The sequence below is a fragment of the Cephus cinctus genome, unplaced genomic scaffold (genome assembly GCF_000341935.2).
Source record: "Cephus cinctus unplaced genomic scaffold, Ccin1 Ccin1_scaffold2036, whole genome shotgun sequence".
NCBI classification, from domain to species: domain Eukaryota; kingdom Metazoa; phylum Arthropoda; class Insecta; order Hymenoptera; family Cephidae; genus Cephus; species Cephus cinctus.
Genome location: NW_014334108.1, coordinates 1 through 18,367, shown reverse-complemented (window position 1 = coordinate 18,367; position 18,367 = coordinate 1). Strand labels below are relative to the sequence as shown.

The window sequence follows — 18,367 nt, the reverse complement described above, 5'->3', positions numbered from 1 at the left end:
ATAAGAAGTTAATGAAATGATGGGATGATTTTTAGTTAATTTGAAATTAACGTTTAGTTTAAATAATTGAGATATAACTTGATATTATTGTTAATTGAATATGTATTTTAATTATAGAATGAGAAAATGAGTATAAAATTAAATTTTATAAAAAATTATATTTATATTTTATAATTTTAAGATAAGTTTAAAAATAAACTTATTTTTAATTTTAAAGAGAATTTTATTTTTAATTTTTATTTTCATAAAAATTTAAGAATTTTAAAAATTATAATATTATAAATAAGCTAGTTATTTATAAGGAAGAATTATTACAATTTAAAAATTATTTTAAATAAACTTATTTTTTTTTTTATTTTTGAAAAAATTAAAATTTAAATTTAAAATATTTATTTATATATTAATGGTATAAAAATAATTATTAGTAATACACTATTAATATTAATATTTATATATTTTACTATATTTAAATTATAGATTTAATATAATTAATTTAATTTTTTAAATTTGAAAATAAAATAAAATATTTATATATAATTAAATAATTATATATTATATATTAAATGTATTAATTATTCTATACTTACCTCATATTATTATTAACTAATTAATAGAATTAAAATTATTAATAAATAAAATATTTATATTAATATAATGAAAAATTAATATATATATATAAATTAATTAATATAAATGAAATATTTATTTATTATTAAAATTAAATTTTAACTAATAAATACATACCCCTTAATATGGAAAAAGATATATAAAATATTTATATATTAATAAATACATATTTATATAATATAATAAATTAATCAATATGTATTAAATAATTTATTAATAATTAAACTTGATATTTAAATAATAAATACTTACCCCTTATTAAATATAAGGAAATTTTATATATAATATAAATATTTATTAATTAATATTAATATTTATATATATAGAGATTAATCTTATATAATTAATAAAATACAGATTATTTAATTAAATATATAATTGTCTAATTGAAATAAATTAAAAAATAATAATAAAATATTTATATATTAATAAATAAATATATTAAACATTAAATAGATTAATTAATAATTAATTAAAATATTTATATATTAATAAATAATTATATTTTATATTAAATAAATTAATTAATAATTAAATAAAATATTTATATATAATTAAATAATTATATATTATATATTAAATGTATTAATTATTCTATACTTACCTCATATTATTATTAACTAATTAATAGAATTAAAATTATTAATAAATAAAATATTTATATTAATATAATGAAAAATTAATATATATATATAAATTAATTAATATAAATGAAATATTTATTTATTATTAAAATTAAATTTTAACTAATAAATACATACCCCTTAATATGGAAAAAGATATATAAAATATTTATATATTAATAAATACATATTTATATAATATAATAAATTAATCAATATGTATTAAATAATTTATTAATAATTAAACTTGATATTTAAATAATAAATACTTACCCCTTATTAAATATAAGGAAATTTTATATATAATATAAATATTTATTAATTAATATTAATATTTATATATATAGAGATTAATCTTATATAATTAATAAAATACAGATTATTTAATTAAATATATAATTGTCTAATTGAAATAAATTAAAAAATAATAATAAAATATTTATATATTAATAAATAAATATATTAAACATTAAATAGATTAATTAATAATTAAATAAAATATTTATATATTAATAATTATTTATATATATATATATTATTTATTAATTATTAATGATAATTAAATATTTATTAAAAAAAAAAAAAAAATTAGATTGATTTTTATTTATAATAAAATTAAATTAATTTATAAATTTAAATAATTATAAAAAAAAAATTTATAATAAAAAAATTAAATCAATTTTATTTACTAAAAATTTGAATATTTTATAGTAATATATTATAATATAGTTTTTATAAGTTATGTTTACTAATATAAATTTTTATTATTATATTTAATATAAAATTTATTTTATTTATATTTTTAAAATTTGAATTAAAAAATTAATAGGAAGAGTTAATTATATATTTTATTAAAGTTATTATTATTATATTTAATATAATTTATTTTATTTTTAAAATTTAAATAATAGGAAGAGTTATTTTATTTATTTTATTGATAAAAAAGGAAGAATTTTTATTTAATAAAATTAAAGATTTTAAGGGTAAAATTTTTTACCATTTATTATAAAATAATACTATTATAATTTTTATAATAAAATTAATAATATTTAAATATTTATATTAAATAAATTTAATTAACTTAGAATAAATTATTTTTATTAAAATAATAATTAAATAGTTAATAAAAGATTATATATTTTATTAAAGTTATTATTATTATATTTAATATAATTTATTTTATTTTTAAAATTTAAATAATAGGAAGAGTTATTTTATTTATTTTATTGATAAAAAAGGAAGAATTTTTATTTAATAAAATTAAAGATTTTAAGGGTAAAATTTTTTATCATTTATTATAAAATAATACTATTATAATTTTTTATATTAAAATTAATAGTATTTAATATTTATATTAAATAAATTTAATTAACTTAGAATAAATTATTTTTATTAAAATAATAATTAAATAGTTAATAAAAGATTATATATTTTATTAAAGTTATTATTATTATATTTAATATAATTTATTTTATTTTTAAAATTTAAATAATAGAAAGAGTTATTTTATTTATTTTATTGATAAAAAAGGAAGAATTTTTTATTAAAAAAAATATTATATTATTATTTATATTAGTATATGTATAATATATATATATATATATATATATATGTATATGTTAATATATAAAAAGAAGAAAGTTGAAATTTCTATATAAAGATTATGAGTCTTTAAGCTTAATTAGCTTATCTTTTATTTTTAGAATTAATCTTTTCATTTTGAGTAAAAAAATTCAGTATTTTTTATAAAATATAAAAATTATATATAATTACTTACTATATTTTTTTTATTAATTTTATTAATTATTATATTTAATAATTTATTTTAATTTTTTTTAAATAAAGTTTAATTCTAACTTTGAAATTTATTATAAATTTTATTTAATATATAAATTTTTAATATAATATTATTATTTTTTAAATAAAGATAATATAATTATTTAGTATATAAAATTATATTTAAATAAAAATAGATTTTTTTATAGAATTATATTTATTTAAGATGGAAAAAACTTGTGCCAGCATTCGCGGTTAGACAAGTTAATCTAAGTGAATTTATTAAATTTTAAAGATATTAATTATGTTTTAATTTTTTGATAGATAAAATTAAATTAAGGTGAAATTTTATTAATTTTATTTATTAAAAATTTATAATTAACTTGTAATATTTTTTGAAAATTTTTTTATAAACTAGGATTAGATACCCTATTATTTTAATTGTAAATTTGGTTTTAGTTTAGAAAATTATTATTTTATATAAATTTTTATTTTAATTTATTTTTAATTAGGTAGTATTAGGTATGTTCTTGAAACTTTAAGAATTTGACGGTAATTCATTCAATTTAGAGGAACTTGTTTTTTAATTGATAATCCACGATAATAATTACCTAATTTATTTGTTTGTATATCGTCGTTTTAAAAAAATTTTTAAAGAATAAATAATTTTTAAAATATAATTTTTATTTTATATAAATTCAGATCAAGGTGCAGCTATTTATTTAGGTTAAAATGAGTTACAATAAAATATATTTATACGGATTTTAAGTATTAATATTTAAATTAAGGGGGATTTAAAAGTAAAATTAAATAATTATTTAATTTGAGATTTGTTTTGAATTATGTACATATCGCCCGTCGCTCTCATTATAAAATGAGATAAGTCGTAACAAAGTAAAAGTACTGGAAAGTGTTTTTAGAATTAAAATTTCAAATTTTAGTTTAATTAAAATTATTCATTTACATTGAATTGATATAAAATATTTTATAGATTTGAATTAGATTTAATTATTAATTTAATTAATTTTTGAAAATAAATATTTCTATTTAAAGTTATATTAATTATTTTAATTGTTTTAGTATTAAAATTATAAATAATAATTATATTATAAAATGTAAGTGATTTATGAAATAATTTTAAAAATATTTAATTAATAAAGTAAAATTAATTTTTTGTACCTTTTGTATCAGGGTTTATTAATTAAATATTATTTATTAATAATTTTCTCGAATTAATTAGAGTTAATATATTATTTAATTTAATGTTTAATTATTATTTATAATAGTATATTAGGGGAGAAATTCTAGTCAATAATTAAGATATCTAGTTTTTTTAGAAATAAATTTAATTTATTTATTAAGTTTGTTAGTTAAATAATATTTATTTAAGATACTTACTTAATAAAAAGAGTTTAAGGGATTAGCTTTAAATTTTAATTTAAAAATAAAAATATTATTTATATTTAATAAATTATAGATTTAAAAATGGTTTTTATTTAAAGTTTATAATAATTTATTATTAATTTTATTAAAAATAATTTTTTTTATTTTAATTTTTTATAAAAATATTTTAATTAATAAATTTTTAAAATTAATAATGATAAAATTATTATATTTATAATTTGTGTTTTATTAATTTTAATTTTTAAAATTAATTATAAGGAACTAGACAAATTTAATATTTACCTGTTTAACAAAAACATGTCTTTTTGATTTTAATTTAAAGTCTAATCTGCCCACTGAAATAATTTTAAATGGCCGCGGTATTTTGACCGTGCAAAGGTAGCATAATCATTAGTTTTTTAATTGAAAGCTTGTATGAATGATTGAATAAGATATTTATTGTCTCATAATTATTTGAATTAAAATTTAATTTTTAAATTAAAAAGTTTAAATTTTATTATAGGACGAGAAGACCCTATAGATTTTTATAATTAAATTTATAGTTTTAATTTAATTTATTAATTAATTAAATTTTTAATTATTTTGTTGGGGTGACATTAAAATTAAATTAACTTTTAATTTAATTGAACATTAATTTATGAAATTTTAATATATAAATTATTTATATTATTTTATTATTATTATTGATCCTTAATTTTAGATTGTTAAATTAAAATACCTTAGGGATAACAGCGTAATTTATTTGGAGAGATCATATTAATAAATAAGTTTGCGACCTCGATGTTGAATTAAGATAATGTTTAGGTGGAGATACTTAAATAATAGGTCTGTTCGACCTTTAAATTCTTACATGATTTGAGTTCAGATCGGCGTGAGCCAGATCGGATTCTATCCTTAATTAATTAATAATATTTTTGTACGAAAGGACTTAATATTTTAAATATTTTATGGTTATTGAATAACAATAAAATTTAATTATTATCTTGGCAGATTAGTGCGTTAAATTTAGAATTTAAATATGAAAATGAAAAATTTTTAGATAATAAAATGTAAATAAATGTTAATAAATTTTTTTTTAATATTATTGAGATATTTAGTTTTATTAATTAATATTTTAATTGGTGTAGCTTTTTTAACTTTATATGAACGAAAAGTTCTTGGTTATGTGCAAGAACGTAAAGGTCCTAATAAAATAGGGTTTTTAGGAATTCTTCAACCATTTAATGATGCAATTAAATTATTTTCTAAGGAGTATCTTTTAAGATATAATTTTAATTATTATATTTATTTGATTTCTCCTATATTTATATTAATATTAAGTTTATTTATTTGAGTTTTGATGCCATTTATATTTAATATTTGAGAATTAAATTTAGGGGTTTTATTTTTATTAAGAATTTTAAGTATTAGAGTTTATTTTACTATATATTCGGGGTGATCTTCAAATTCAGTTTATTCATTGTTGGGGTCTTTACGTTCTGTTGCTCAGACTATTTCTTATGAAGTAAGGCTAGCAATAATTTTAATTATTTTTATTTTTTTAATTGATAGTTTTAATTTTTATGATTTAATAATTTATCAATTTAATTTACCTATATTATTATATTTAATTCCTTTATTTTTTATATTTATAGTAAGTTCAGTTGCTGAATTAAATCGGTCTCCATTTGATTTTGTTGAAGGAGAATCTGAGTTAGTTTCGGGATTTAATATTGAATATGCAAGAGGAATATTTGCTTTTTTATTTTTAGCTGAATATTCTATAATTTTATTTTTTAGAATAATATGAATATTAATATTTATGGGGGTTTTATGATTTAATATTTGTTCTTATTTATTTATTATATTATCTTTTAGATTAATTATTTTAATTCGTGGGACATATCCACGGTTTCGATATGATATGTTAATAGGATTAGCATGAAAAAAATTTCTTCCTTTTATTTTAACTTATTTAATTTTTATTTTAGGAGTAAAATTTTTAATTTATGTAATTATTTTTTAAAAAATAATAAGTTAAAGTTAATAGTATATTTTAAATACTATTTTATGTTTTCAAGACATATACTTATTCAAGTTCATTAACTTAGATTTTATTTTTTAAAAATAAGTGTATCTCATAATTTTATAATTAAAGGTAAAATAATAAAATATATGAAATATAGAATTGTTATAATTTGTGATATTAAAATAAAAGGAGATTTTACTGGTTGAGCTCCTAATCAAGTTAGTAGTAAAAAAATATTAATTATTGATCAGAATATAATTTGATTTATTGGGTAGAATTTTGATGTAAATATAAAATTATTTTTAATTATTGGCATAATAAAATAAATTCTAATTGATAAGAATAATGCAATTACACCTCCTAATTTATTAGGGATAGATCGAAGAATAGCATAAGCAAATAAAAAATATCATTCTGGTTGAATGTGAATTGGGGTAACAAATGGGTTGGCTGGTGAAAAATTTTCAGGATCTCCTATTATATAAGGGTTGATTATAATTAATATTAATATAATAAAAATTAAAGCAATAAATCCTAATGAATCTTTAATTGTAAAATATGGGTGGAATGAAATTTTATATAAATTTCTGTTTGTTCCTAAAGGATTATTTGATCCAGTTAGGTGTAAAAATGTTAAATGAATAATAACTATTGCTAAGATAATAAAAGGTATAATAAAATGTAAAGAATAGAATCGATTTAATGTTGAGTTATCAACTGAAAATCTTCCTCAGATTCATAAAACAATTGATTCTCCTAAGTATGGAATTGCAGAGATTAAATTTGTAATTACTGTAGCTCCTCAAAAAGATATTTGTCCTCATGGTAGGACATATCCTAAAAATGCAGTAGCTATAGTTATAAAAAGGATAATAATACCAATGTTTCATACTTTATTAAATTTATAGGATATGTAATATAAACCTCGTCCTATATGAATGTATAAACAAATAAAAAAAAAAGATGCTCCATTTATATGAATTAATCGTATTAATCAACCATAATTTACGTCTCGACAAATATGGATAATTCTATTAAAGGCGAAATTGATGTTAGGACAATAATGTATAGATAAAAATAGGCCTGAAATAATTTGAATTAATAGACATAATCCTAGTAGTGATCCAAAATTTCATCAAATAGAGATATTTAATGGTGTTGGTAATTTAATAATACTATTATATGTAATTTTAATAATTGGGTTATATTTAATTATATTTTTTAACATTAAATGTGTTGACGTAATGGGCCGTATATTTTTATACATATTTTTATTACAGAAAATAATGTAAATAATAAATAAATTATTGTTATTAAAGTAACTTTATAGTTATTATTAAATATTTGATGTATATTATATCTATTGTTATTGGATCAATTATTTATTTTAATAATTAAATTATGATTTATATTGAGTTCAATTATGTTAATTGAAAAATAATCAAATATATATATAATAAATATTAAAATAAAAGAGATTGAGATTAGAATTGTTAAAAACTTAATGTTAAGGTTATCATTTAATTGATATTTTTCATTTGATGCTGTTCTTACAAAGTATAAAAATAATACTAAAATTCCACCAATTATTGTAAGAAAAAGTATATAAGAGAATCAAAAATTTTTATATAATAATCTAGTTTTTAAACATATAATAATAGAAAATATAATTAAATAAATTATTATTTCAATAGGGTGAATAGATTTAATTATTAAGATTAATAAAATTAATATGATAGATGATAAAATTAATAAAAAATTAAATGATATTTCTTTGAAATTTAGAAAGTTTGAATATAAATATATTGACATTTTTATCAAGATATAGTTTATTAAAATATTAATTTTGGAGATTAATGATGTAAAATTTTTACTATTTTGATTACTATAAAATCGTGTATTTTGATTTAATTTTAATTTACAAGATTAATGTTTTATTAGTTTAAACTATATAGTAATTAAATGTTAACATTTTCTTGATTTTATAGATTAATTTTATTAATTATTATTTTAATAATTTTTATTAAATTTAATAAACATATTTTATTAATTTTAATAAGACTAGAATTTTTTGTTATTATAATATTTTATGTGTTATTTATGTATTTTAGAATACTTAATGTTAATCAATTTGTTTCTTTATATTATTTAATTTTTTCGGTAAATGAAAGTGTAATAGGACTTACTATTATAATTATTATTATACGAAGTGAAGGAAATGATTATTTAAGTTCTTTAAGAGTATTGAAATGATAAAATATATTTTAATTATTTTATTGATTAAATTATTATTTTTAATTATTAATAAAAATAATATATTAAATATTTTGTTTCAAAATATGATAATTATATTATTAATTTTTTTTATTGTTAATTATAGATATATTAAGTTAAATATAATAGACTTTTATGCAATTTATTATGATTTTGGTTTAGATTTTTTTTCATTTTGAATAATTAATCTATCTATTTGGATTATTTTATTAATAATATTAGCAAGGTTAAAGGTAGTTAAATATAAAAATTTTTTATTTTTATTTGTTGTGAATTTGATATTCATATTATTTTTTTTAGTTATATCTTTTAGGGTATTAAATTTATTAATATTTTATATTATATTTGAAGCTAGATTAATTCCTACGTTATTTTTAATTTTGGGTTGGGGGTATCAGATTGAGCGTATTGAGGCAGGAATATACATAATATTATATACTTTAATTTTTTCATTACCATTTTTATTAATAATATTTTATATATATCATATATTATATTCATTAGATATTGAATATCTTAATATTAAAAAATTAAATTTTGATTCTTTTTTATATAATTTTGTTATGATAATTTTTTTTGTTAAAATTCCTATATTTAGTTTACATGGTTGGTTACCTAAAGCTCATGTGGAAGCTCCAGTTTCTGGGTCAATAATTTTAGCTGGGGTTATACTTAAATTAGGGGGATATGGAATTTATCGATTAATATTTATTAGAGAAAATTTAATATCAAATTATATAATAAGTATTTTAGTATTTAGATTGGTTGGTTCAATTTATTTAAGTTTAGTTTGTTTACGTCAGGTTGATATAAAATCCTTAGTTGCTTATTCTTCTGTTGTTCATATAGGGTTAGTAGTCGGAGGTTTATTTTCTTTAGAGATTATTGGGGTACAAGGAGCTTTTTTAATAATAATTTCTCATGGATTGTGTTCTTCTGGATTATTTTGTTTAGTTAATATATTTTATGAGCGATCTTTAAGACGAAGATTAATTATTAATAAAGGTATATTATCTTATTGTTCTCCAATAATAATAATATGATTTTTGTTATGTATAGGTAATATGTCAGCTCCTCCAAGTTTAAATTTAATTAGTGAAATTTTTTTATTAATAAGATTACTTAGGTTAACAAAATTTTTAGTTGTTATTTTAATGTTATTTTTATTTTTTAGAAGATGTTATTCATTATATTTATATTCATATGTTTGTTATGGTAAAAGTTTATTTTTATATAGATTTACTAGATTTTCAGTTCGAGAGTTTTTTTTAATTTTAATACATTTAATTCCTTTAAATTTAATAATTTTGAAAATTGATATTTTCTATTAACAACTTAGATAGTTTAAATTAAAATAATGATTTGTGGTGTCATTGATATATATATAATATTCTAAGTTATTATCAGATTACTTGTAAGATTTTTTTTTTTTTTTTATTGGAATAGTTATATTTTTTGTTAGTTTATTTTTTTTAATAAATAAATATATTTATATGTTAGAATGAAATATTATTTCTTTGAATTCAGTTGATATTTATATATTATTTATATTTGATTGAATATCATTATTATTTATAAGTTTTGTTCTTTTTATTTCTTCAATGGTTTTAATTTATAGTTTTGATTATATAAAAGAGGATTTAAGATTTAATCGATTTATTATATTAATTTTATTATTTGTTTTTTCTATATTATTAATAATTATAAGTCCTAATCTTATTAGGATTTTATTAGGTTGAGATGGTTTAGGATTAATTTCTTATTGTTTAGTAGCTTATTATCAGAATATTAAGTCTTATAATGCAGCTATATTGACTGTTTTAATAAATCGATTTGGGGATACAGGGTTAATGATGTCATTAAGAATTATATATTATATGGGTTCATGAAATTTAATATTATATAATTGAGTAGATTTTTTAGTTATTATATTAGTTTGTTTAGCAGCTTTTACTAAGAGAGCTCAAATTCCGTTTTCTTCTTGATTGCCTGCGGCAATAGCTGCACCAACTCCTATTTCTTCTTTAGTTCATTCTTCTACTTTAGTTACTGCTGGAGTTTATTTGGTTATTCGATTTAATGATTTATTAATAATAAGGGGATTGAATGAGTTAATTTTAATTTTGTCTGTTTTGACTATATTTATAGCGGGGGTGAGAGCTAATTGAGAATATGATTTAAAAAAAATTATTGCTCTTTCTACTTTAAGTCAATTAGGTTTAATGATAGCTATTTTATCTTTGGGTGGTGTGAATTTAGCTTATTTACATTTATTAACACATGCAATATTTAAGGCTTTGTTATTTATGTGTGCAGGTGTAATTATTCATTCAATAAAAAATTTTCAGGATATTCGTTTTATAGGGTCTATAGTTTATGTTATGCCTTATACAATAATATGTTTTAATGTAGCTAATTTAAGATTAATAGGTATGCCTTTTTTGGCTGGGTTTTACTCTAAGGATTTAATTTTAGAACAATTGATATTTATAGGAGAAAGATTAATTATTATATTTTTATTTTATATTTCTATTGGATTAACAGTTTCTTATACTCTTCGTATATTTTTATATAGATTGTTTATAGAAATAAAAATATCTAGTTGTTTTAGATTAAAAGATGAAAATTTTTATATAAATTTTAGAATAATTTTTATATTAATTATGTCTGTAATTAGAGGGAAGTTTTTATATAGTTTGATATTTTTTAATATTAATTTTATTGTTTTATCTAAAATATTAAAATTAATAGTTTTATTTTTTAGATTTTTGGGTTTAATAATTGGTTTATTTATTTTTTATTTAAATTTTTATTTTTGTAATCATTTAATGATTTTAAAAAATTTTTTTAATAAAATATGATTTTTATTTGATTTATTTTATAATATGTTGGGATTAATTTTTAGATTTTCGGGAAAGTTATATATTTTAAATGAAAAGATATGAGGTGAATATATATATATGAATATTTTATTAAAAATAAAGTATTTTGTTAAGAATGTTGATTATTTTTATATTAATTCGTTTAAATTAATTATATTTATTTATTTTTATATTTTATTTGTAATTTTATTACTTTATATTTAGTTTGAATTTTATTTAAATAGCTTAAATTAAGAGTTTAATATTGAAGATATTAAGGTGATTTTTATATAATCTTTAAATAATTAAAATTTTATAAGTATAATAAATTTACTTTTTTTATATTGAAAATATAATGTTTTAATTAAACTATATAAAATAAAATAATAAGAAATAAAAATGGATTTATCCATAAAAATTTTAAATTAGAAGTTTAAATTTGAGTAAAAAATCTTATTTCCTTAATTGGAAATTTTATTTCAATGAAATTATTAACAATAATTTACCTCTAATTTGGTTTCAATTAAATAAATATTTAATATATTTTATTTCAAGTCGAAATTGAATGTAATGGGTATATATACTATATAAAAAAGATTAACTAGTAATTAGTAATTTTTGATTGCAATTCAAATATTTTATATAAATTATAATCCTTTTTATTTTATTCAAAATAAGGATCCATCATTTCATTCAATTAATACTCCTCAAATTAATAAAAATCTGAATATTAAGAATGTAAAAATTCAAATTAATGGGTTTCTAAATCATATAGATGGGATAATAGGGAATAAAATAACAATTTCGATATCGAAAATTAAGAAAATAATTCTAATTAAGTAGAATCGTAAGGAAAATGGTGTTCGTGGTGATGAAAGAGGGTCAAATCCACATTCAAATGGAGATGATTTTTCTCGATCAGAATATTTTTTTTTTGAAATAATAATATTTATTATAATTATAATAATTGTTATTAACCTACAAATAATAAATAAATTTATGATTATAAAAATTATTTATACTGAATAATTTCAGACTTTTTAATTGGAAGTTAAATATACTTTTATATTATATAAATAATATTAATTATAATTTAAATTAATTAAATCTTCACCAATAAATTGAAATATATAGGAATAGTCATACAATATCAACAAAGTGTCAATATCAAGAAGCAGCTTCAAAACCAAAATGATGATTTCTAGAAAAATGATTATTTTTAAGTCGAATTAAACATACTATTAAAAATATAGTTCCGATTAAGACATGTATTCCATGAAATCCTGTTGCTATGTAAAATGTTGATCCATAAATGGAGTCTGCAATAGTAAAATATGCATCGTTATATTCATATTTTTGTAAGATTCTAAAATAGATTCCTAGAGTAATTGTTGTAGTTAATCTAATTATTCTTTGTTTAAAATTTTTATTAATTAATCTATGGTGAGATCATGTAATTCTCGCTCCAGATGAAATTAAAATAATAGTGTTTAATAAAGGAATATGATATGGGTTAAATGGGATAATTCCAGTTGGTGGTCATATTCTTCCAATTTCAATATTTGGAGAAAGAGATGCATGGAAGTATGCTCAAAAAAATGATAAAAAGAAAAATACTTCAGATGTGATAAATAAAATTATTCCTCAGTTTATATTTAAATATACTTCTTTTGAATGGAGTCCTTGAAATGTTGATTCACGTGTTACATCACGTCATCATTGGTATGATGATAAAATTATAATTAAAATTCCTAGTAAAAATATTAATAAGATTTTATAATGGAATCATTTAATAAATCCTCTAGTTATAATGATTATTCCTAATGAAGAAGTTAAAGGTCAGGGTCTTTTTTCTACTATATGAAAAGGGTGATTATTTATTGACATTTATATAAAATTTAAATTTTATTTAATTTCTCTTGAATATAAAGTACTTAAGATAGAAAAAACATAGGCTTGGATAATAGCTACAGCTCTTTCTAAAGATAGAAGTAAAATTTGAGCTAATACTATAAAGCTAATTAAAATTGTTCTTGAAGAAGGTCCAGTAGATCTAATTAGTGTAATAAGTAAATGTCCTGCAATTATATTTGCTGCTAATCGAATTGCTAATGTACCTGGGCGAATTAAATTTCTAATTGATTCAATTATAACTATAAAAGGTATTAAAATGGATGGTGTTCCTATTGGTACTATATGGGCAAATATGTTATTATAAAATTTTATTCACCCAAAAATTATTAAAGATATTCATAAAGGAAGAGATAATCTTAAAGTTATTGATATATGTCTTGATCTTGTAAAAATATATGGGAATAGTCCTATAAAATTATTAATTATAATAAATATGAAAATAGTTGTAAAAATAATATTTCTTCCTTTAGCGTTTTTATTGATTAAAATTTTTAATTCTTTATTAATAAAGTTTGTTAATTGAATTCATATTATATTAGTTCGTGAAGGAATTAGTCAGAATGTATATGGTAAAATAATTAATCTTATAAATGATCTTATTCAATTTAATGGTAATGTAAAGATTGTAGTTGCTGGGTCAAAGATTGAAAATAGATTTGTTATCATTTTCAAGTTAGGAATTTATTTTTAGAATTATATGAGATAATTTTATTATCATTTGAATTGGAAATTAAATTATTAGGTAAATAAATAAAGTATATTAAAGAGATGCATACAATAAAAATTATTGTAAATATAATTAATAATAATATTCAATTTATTGGGGATATTTGTGGAATTTAAAAGTATTTTATATAAAAAAATTATTTTAAATTGACAATTTAATGTTATATTTATTTAACTAACTTTTAAAATAAAAAATTATTTCATTAGAAGTAATTGTTAATTTACTATAAAATGGTTTAAGAGACCAGTACTTACTTTCAGTCATCTAATGAATAATATAATAAAATTATTAATTATTAATTAAATTTTTTAATTCATGAAATAAAATATTTAATATTGGTTGATTCTACAATAATTGGTATAAATCTGTGATTTGCTCCGCAAATTTCAGAGCACTGACCATAAAATAATCCAGGTCGGATTGTTATAAGGTTAGTTTGGTTGATTCGACCTGGTGTTGCGTCGACCTTAATTCCTAAAGAGGGAATTGTTCACGAATGAATTACATCAACTGATGAGATTAATAACCGAATTTGTGTATTTAAGGGAATGATTATACGATTTCTTACTTCTAATAATCGGAATTCATTTTTATTTAGTTCTTCAGTGGGAATTATAAAAGAATCAAATTCAATGTTATTAAAGTCTGAATATTCATATCTTCAATATCATTGATGAGCTATACATTTAATTGTTATTATAGGAGAAAAAATTTCATCCATTAAATAGAGAATTTTAATAGATGGGAATGCTATAAAAATTAAAATAATTATTGGAATAAAAGTTCAAATTAATTCAATTAATTGATTTTGTATTAATGTTCGATTAATAATTTTATTTAAAGAAATAGATGAAATAATATATACTACTATTATAGTAATTAAAATATTAATTATTAAAATATAGTCGTGAAATATAGTAAGGTGTTCTATTGAAGGGGAGTTGGCGTCTTGAAGGGAAATTATAGATCATGTACACATTTCTAATAAAAATTAAATTAATTTTATATTTAGAGTTTAAATCTAAGGCACTAATCTGCCATATTAGAATTTAATTAGAATTGGTAATTCTGTGTATCTATGTTCCATAGGTGGAAATTTTTGTAATCATTCGATTGATGAAATTATATTTTCATTAAAAATAATTTGTCGATTAGAAATTAATGATTCTCATAAGATAAAAATAAATATTATAATTCTTATTAAAGAGATTAATGATCCAATTGATGAGATAATATTTCAAGATAAAAATGCATCAGGATAGTCTGAATACCGTCGTGGTATTCCTGATAATCCTAGAAAATGTTGAGGAAAAAATGTAGTATTAACACCAATAAATATTAATATAAATTGGTTATTTAATCAAAAAGGATTTAATGTTAATCCTGTAATTAAAGGGTATCAATGAATAAATCCACCTATAATAGCAAATACTGCTCCTATAGATAGTACATAATGAAAATGAGCAACTACATAATATGTGTCGTGTAAAATAATATCAATTGATGAATTTGCTAGAGTAATTCCTGTTAAACCTCCTAAAGTAAATAAAAAAATAAATCCAATTGATCATGATATTGTTGGGGAATTATTAAATTTAAATCCATGTAAGGTTGCTAATCAACTAAATACTTTAATACCAGTGGGTACTGCAATAATTAATGTTGCAGATGTAAAATATGCTCGAGTATCTACATCTATACCTACTGTAAATATATGATGTGCTCAAACTACAAATCCTAAAATTCCAATTGCTGTTATTGCATAGATTATTCCCAGTATACCAAATGTTTCTTTTTTTCCGGTTTCTGAAAAAATTATATGGGAAATTATTCCAAATCCAGGTAAGATTAAAATATAAACTTCTGGATGTCCAAAAAATCAAAATAAGTGTTGGTATAAAATTGGATCTCCCCCTCCTGCAGGGTCAAAAAATGTAGTATTTAAATTTCGATCTGTTAAAAGTATAGTGATAGCTCCTGCTAAGACAGGAAGAGATAATAGAAGTAAAATAGCTGTAATTCCTACAGCTCATCTAAATAAAGATATTTGATCTAAATTTAATCCTAGTGGTCGTATATTAATAATAGTTGAAATAAAATTAATTGCACCTATAATTGAAGATATTCCTGCTAAATGTAAAGAAAAAATAGCTAAATCTACTGATGGTCCTCTATGATAGAGATTATTTGATAATGGGGGGTATACTGTTCATCCTGTTCCTACTCCTTGATTAATTACTCTACTAATTAGTAGTAATGTTAAAGATGGGGGGAGTAATCAAAATCTTATATTATTTATTCGAGGAAATGCTATATCAGGAGCTCCAAGTATTAAAGGAATTAATCAGTTACCAAATCCTCCAATTATAATCGGTATAATTATAAAGAAAATTATAATAAAAGCATGTGCAGTTACAATTGAATTATAAATTTGATCATTATTGATTAATGGTCCTGGGGTTCCTAATTCAGCTCGAATAATTAATCTTAAAGATGTTCCTAATATTCCTGCCCAAATACCAAAGATAAAATATAGAATTCCAATATTTTTGTGATTTGTAGAAAAAAGTCATTTTTGCATTTAAATAAAATTAATTTATAGGATTTATATAAATAAAATTAAAAAGATAGTATGGCTGAAGGTTAGGCGATAAATTGTAAATTTATTTATAAAATTTAATATTTTTACTATTAAAATTTTATTTTAATCTTGTAGTTTATAAAAATTTTAAATTGCAAATTTAAAGAAGTATAATTTGTGTATACTAAGATTTAATAAATCTTTATATTATAATTAACTTTGAAGGTTAATAGTTTAAATTTTAACTTAAAATCTTTAATATAAATCAAATAAGGTTATAATAATTAAAGAAAAATATCTTAAAATAGTGATTATAATTATTATAAAATTTAATTTATTAAAAAAATATGATTTATAAGAAAAATTTTCTGAATATTTATTTATTATTAAAGGGTTAAATTTTGATTTAATTAAAATTATTGAAGTATAAGTTAATCGTAAATAGAAAAATAGTGTTATTAGTGAAGAGATAATTAGAATGGAGGTAATTAAATATATTTTATTAAAAATTAAAAATTTAATTGAAATAATTTTTGTAATAAATCCTATAAAAGGAGGTAGTCCAGCTAATGATAAAATATTTAAAAATAAAAATAATTTTATTAAATAATGATAATTATTTAATAAATAAAGATTATTAATATAATAGAAATTATTTATATTAAATATATTAATAATAGAAAATAAAATTATTATGTATATTAATATATATATAATTATTAGATAAATAGATATAGTAGAGTTAATGGTTAATCATCTGGTTTGGTTAATTGATGAGAATGCAAAAATTTTGCGAAGGTTATTTTGATAAATTCCTTGAATTGATCTAATTATTGAAGAAATAATAACTGTTATATAAATAATTGTATTTTCATTAAAAAAAGAAATAATTGTTAAGGGAATAATTTTTTGTCAAGTTGATATTAAAAAAAATATTATTCATGGTAAATTTATTATAATTTCAATATATCATAGGTGAAAAGGATATAATCCTATTTTTAAAATTATAGATAATCTTAATATAATTTCTATAAAGTTTGTATTAAAAATATTTAATCTATAATCATTAATTCATATTAAAGTGATTGTAATTAAAAATCTTGATGAACTAATAGTTTGTACAATGAAATATTTAAATAAAAATGTATGATTATTAATTATTTTTGATAATATAATAATAGGAATAAATCTTATTAAATTAATTTCTAATATTATTCAAATAATTATTCATGAATGAGAAGATAGAGTAATTAAAGTTCTTAATATTAAAATAAAGTAGAAAATTAATATGATCAATAATTTTATTAATTAATAATATAATATTATTAGCAATAATTTAATAAATTTTAAAAATTGAAATTATTAAATGAAAGAAAAACTTTATTTTCATGAATTATTCTATCAAAATAATCCTTTTATCAGGCATTTCATTCATTAAATTATATATATATATATATATATATTTTAGTGTATGGGGCACAAAAATTTTTGATATTTTTAGTAATAGTTTAATTCTATTAAATATAATAATTATTATATTAATTAATAAAAATTAAAATTAAATTTTTTAAC

General features: G+C 17.3%; 8 protein-coding genes across 8 annotated transcripts; 3 read left to right on the top strand and 5 right to left on the bottom strand.

The window, feature by feature from the left end:
* Positions 1-5,472: 5,472 nt before the first annotated feature.
* Positions 5,473-6,412, top strand: LOC107274032 (NADH-ubiquinone oxidoreductase chain 1-like). Its single transcript, XM_015752759.2, is given in 1 exon segment — positions 5,473-6,412. A coding segment is annotated over 1 exon segment (867 nt). The 5' UTR covers positions 5,473-5,487; the 3' UTR covers positions 6,355-6,412.
* Positions 6,413-6,624: 212 nt separating this feature from the next.
* Positions 6,625-7,681, bottom strand: LOC107274030 (cytochrome b-like). Its single transcript, XM_015752756.2, is given in 1 exon segment — positions 6,625-7,681. A coding segment is annotated over 1 exon segment (819 nt). The 5' UTR covers positions 7,667-7,681; the 3' UTR covers positions 6,625-6,847.
* Positions 7,682-8,843: 1,162 nt separating this feature from the next.
* On the top strand, positions 8,844-10,095 carry LOC112495303 (NADH-ubiquinone oxidoreductase chain 4-like; the record flags this gene model as incomplete). Its single annotated transcript, XM_025091318.1, is given in 1 exon segment — positions 8,844-10,095. A coding segment is annotated over 1 exon segment (1,200 nt), but the record flags the coding sequence as incomplete, so codon positions are not given.
* Positions 10,070-11,828, top strand: LOC107274029 (NADH-ubiquinone oxidoreductase chain 5-like). Its single transcript, XM_025091317.1, is given in 3 exon segments — positions 10,070-10,079; positions 10,132-11,524; positions 11,819-11,828. Coding segments are annotated over 3 exon segments (1,413 nt in total).
* Positions 11,829-12,421: 593 nt separating this feature from the next.
* On the bottom strand, positions 12,422-13,460 carry LOC107274031 (cytochrome c oxidase subunit 3-like). Its single transcript, XM_015752757.2, is given in 1 exon segment — positions 12,422-13,460. A coding segment is annotated over 1 exon segment (777 nt). The 3' UTR covers positions 12,422-12,683.
* On the bottom strand, positions 12,651-14,289 carry LOC107274033 (ATP synthase subunit a-like). Its single transcript, XM_015752760.2, is given in 1 exon segment — positions 12,651-14,289. A coding segment is annotated over 1 exon segment (675 nt). The 5' UTR covers positions 14,154-14,289; the 3' UTR covers positions 12,651-13,478.
* Positions 14,290-14,484: 195 nt separating this feature from the next.
* On the bottom strand, positions 14,485-15,208 carry LOC107274034 (cytochrome c oxidase subunit 2-like). The gene is given in 1 exon segment (XM_015752761.1): positions 14,485-15,208. A coding segment is annotated over 1 exon segment (666 nt). The 5' UTR covers positions 15,194-15,208; the 3' UTR covers positions 14,485-14,527.
* A 53-nt stretch (positions 15,209-15,261) lies between these two features.
* LOC112495304 (cytochrome c oxidase subunit 1-like) lies at positions 15,262-17,716 on the bottom strand (the record flags this gene model as incomplete). The annotated part of the gene is given in 3 exon segments (XM_025091319.1): positions 15,262-16,776; positions 16,825-16,850; positions 17,133-17,716. Coding segments are annotated over 3 exon segments (1,293 nt in total), but the record flags the coding sequence as incomplete, so codon positions are not given.
* Positions 17,717-18,367: the final 651 nt, after the last annotated feature.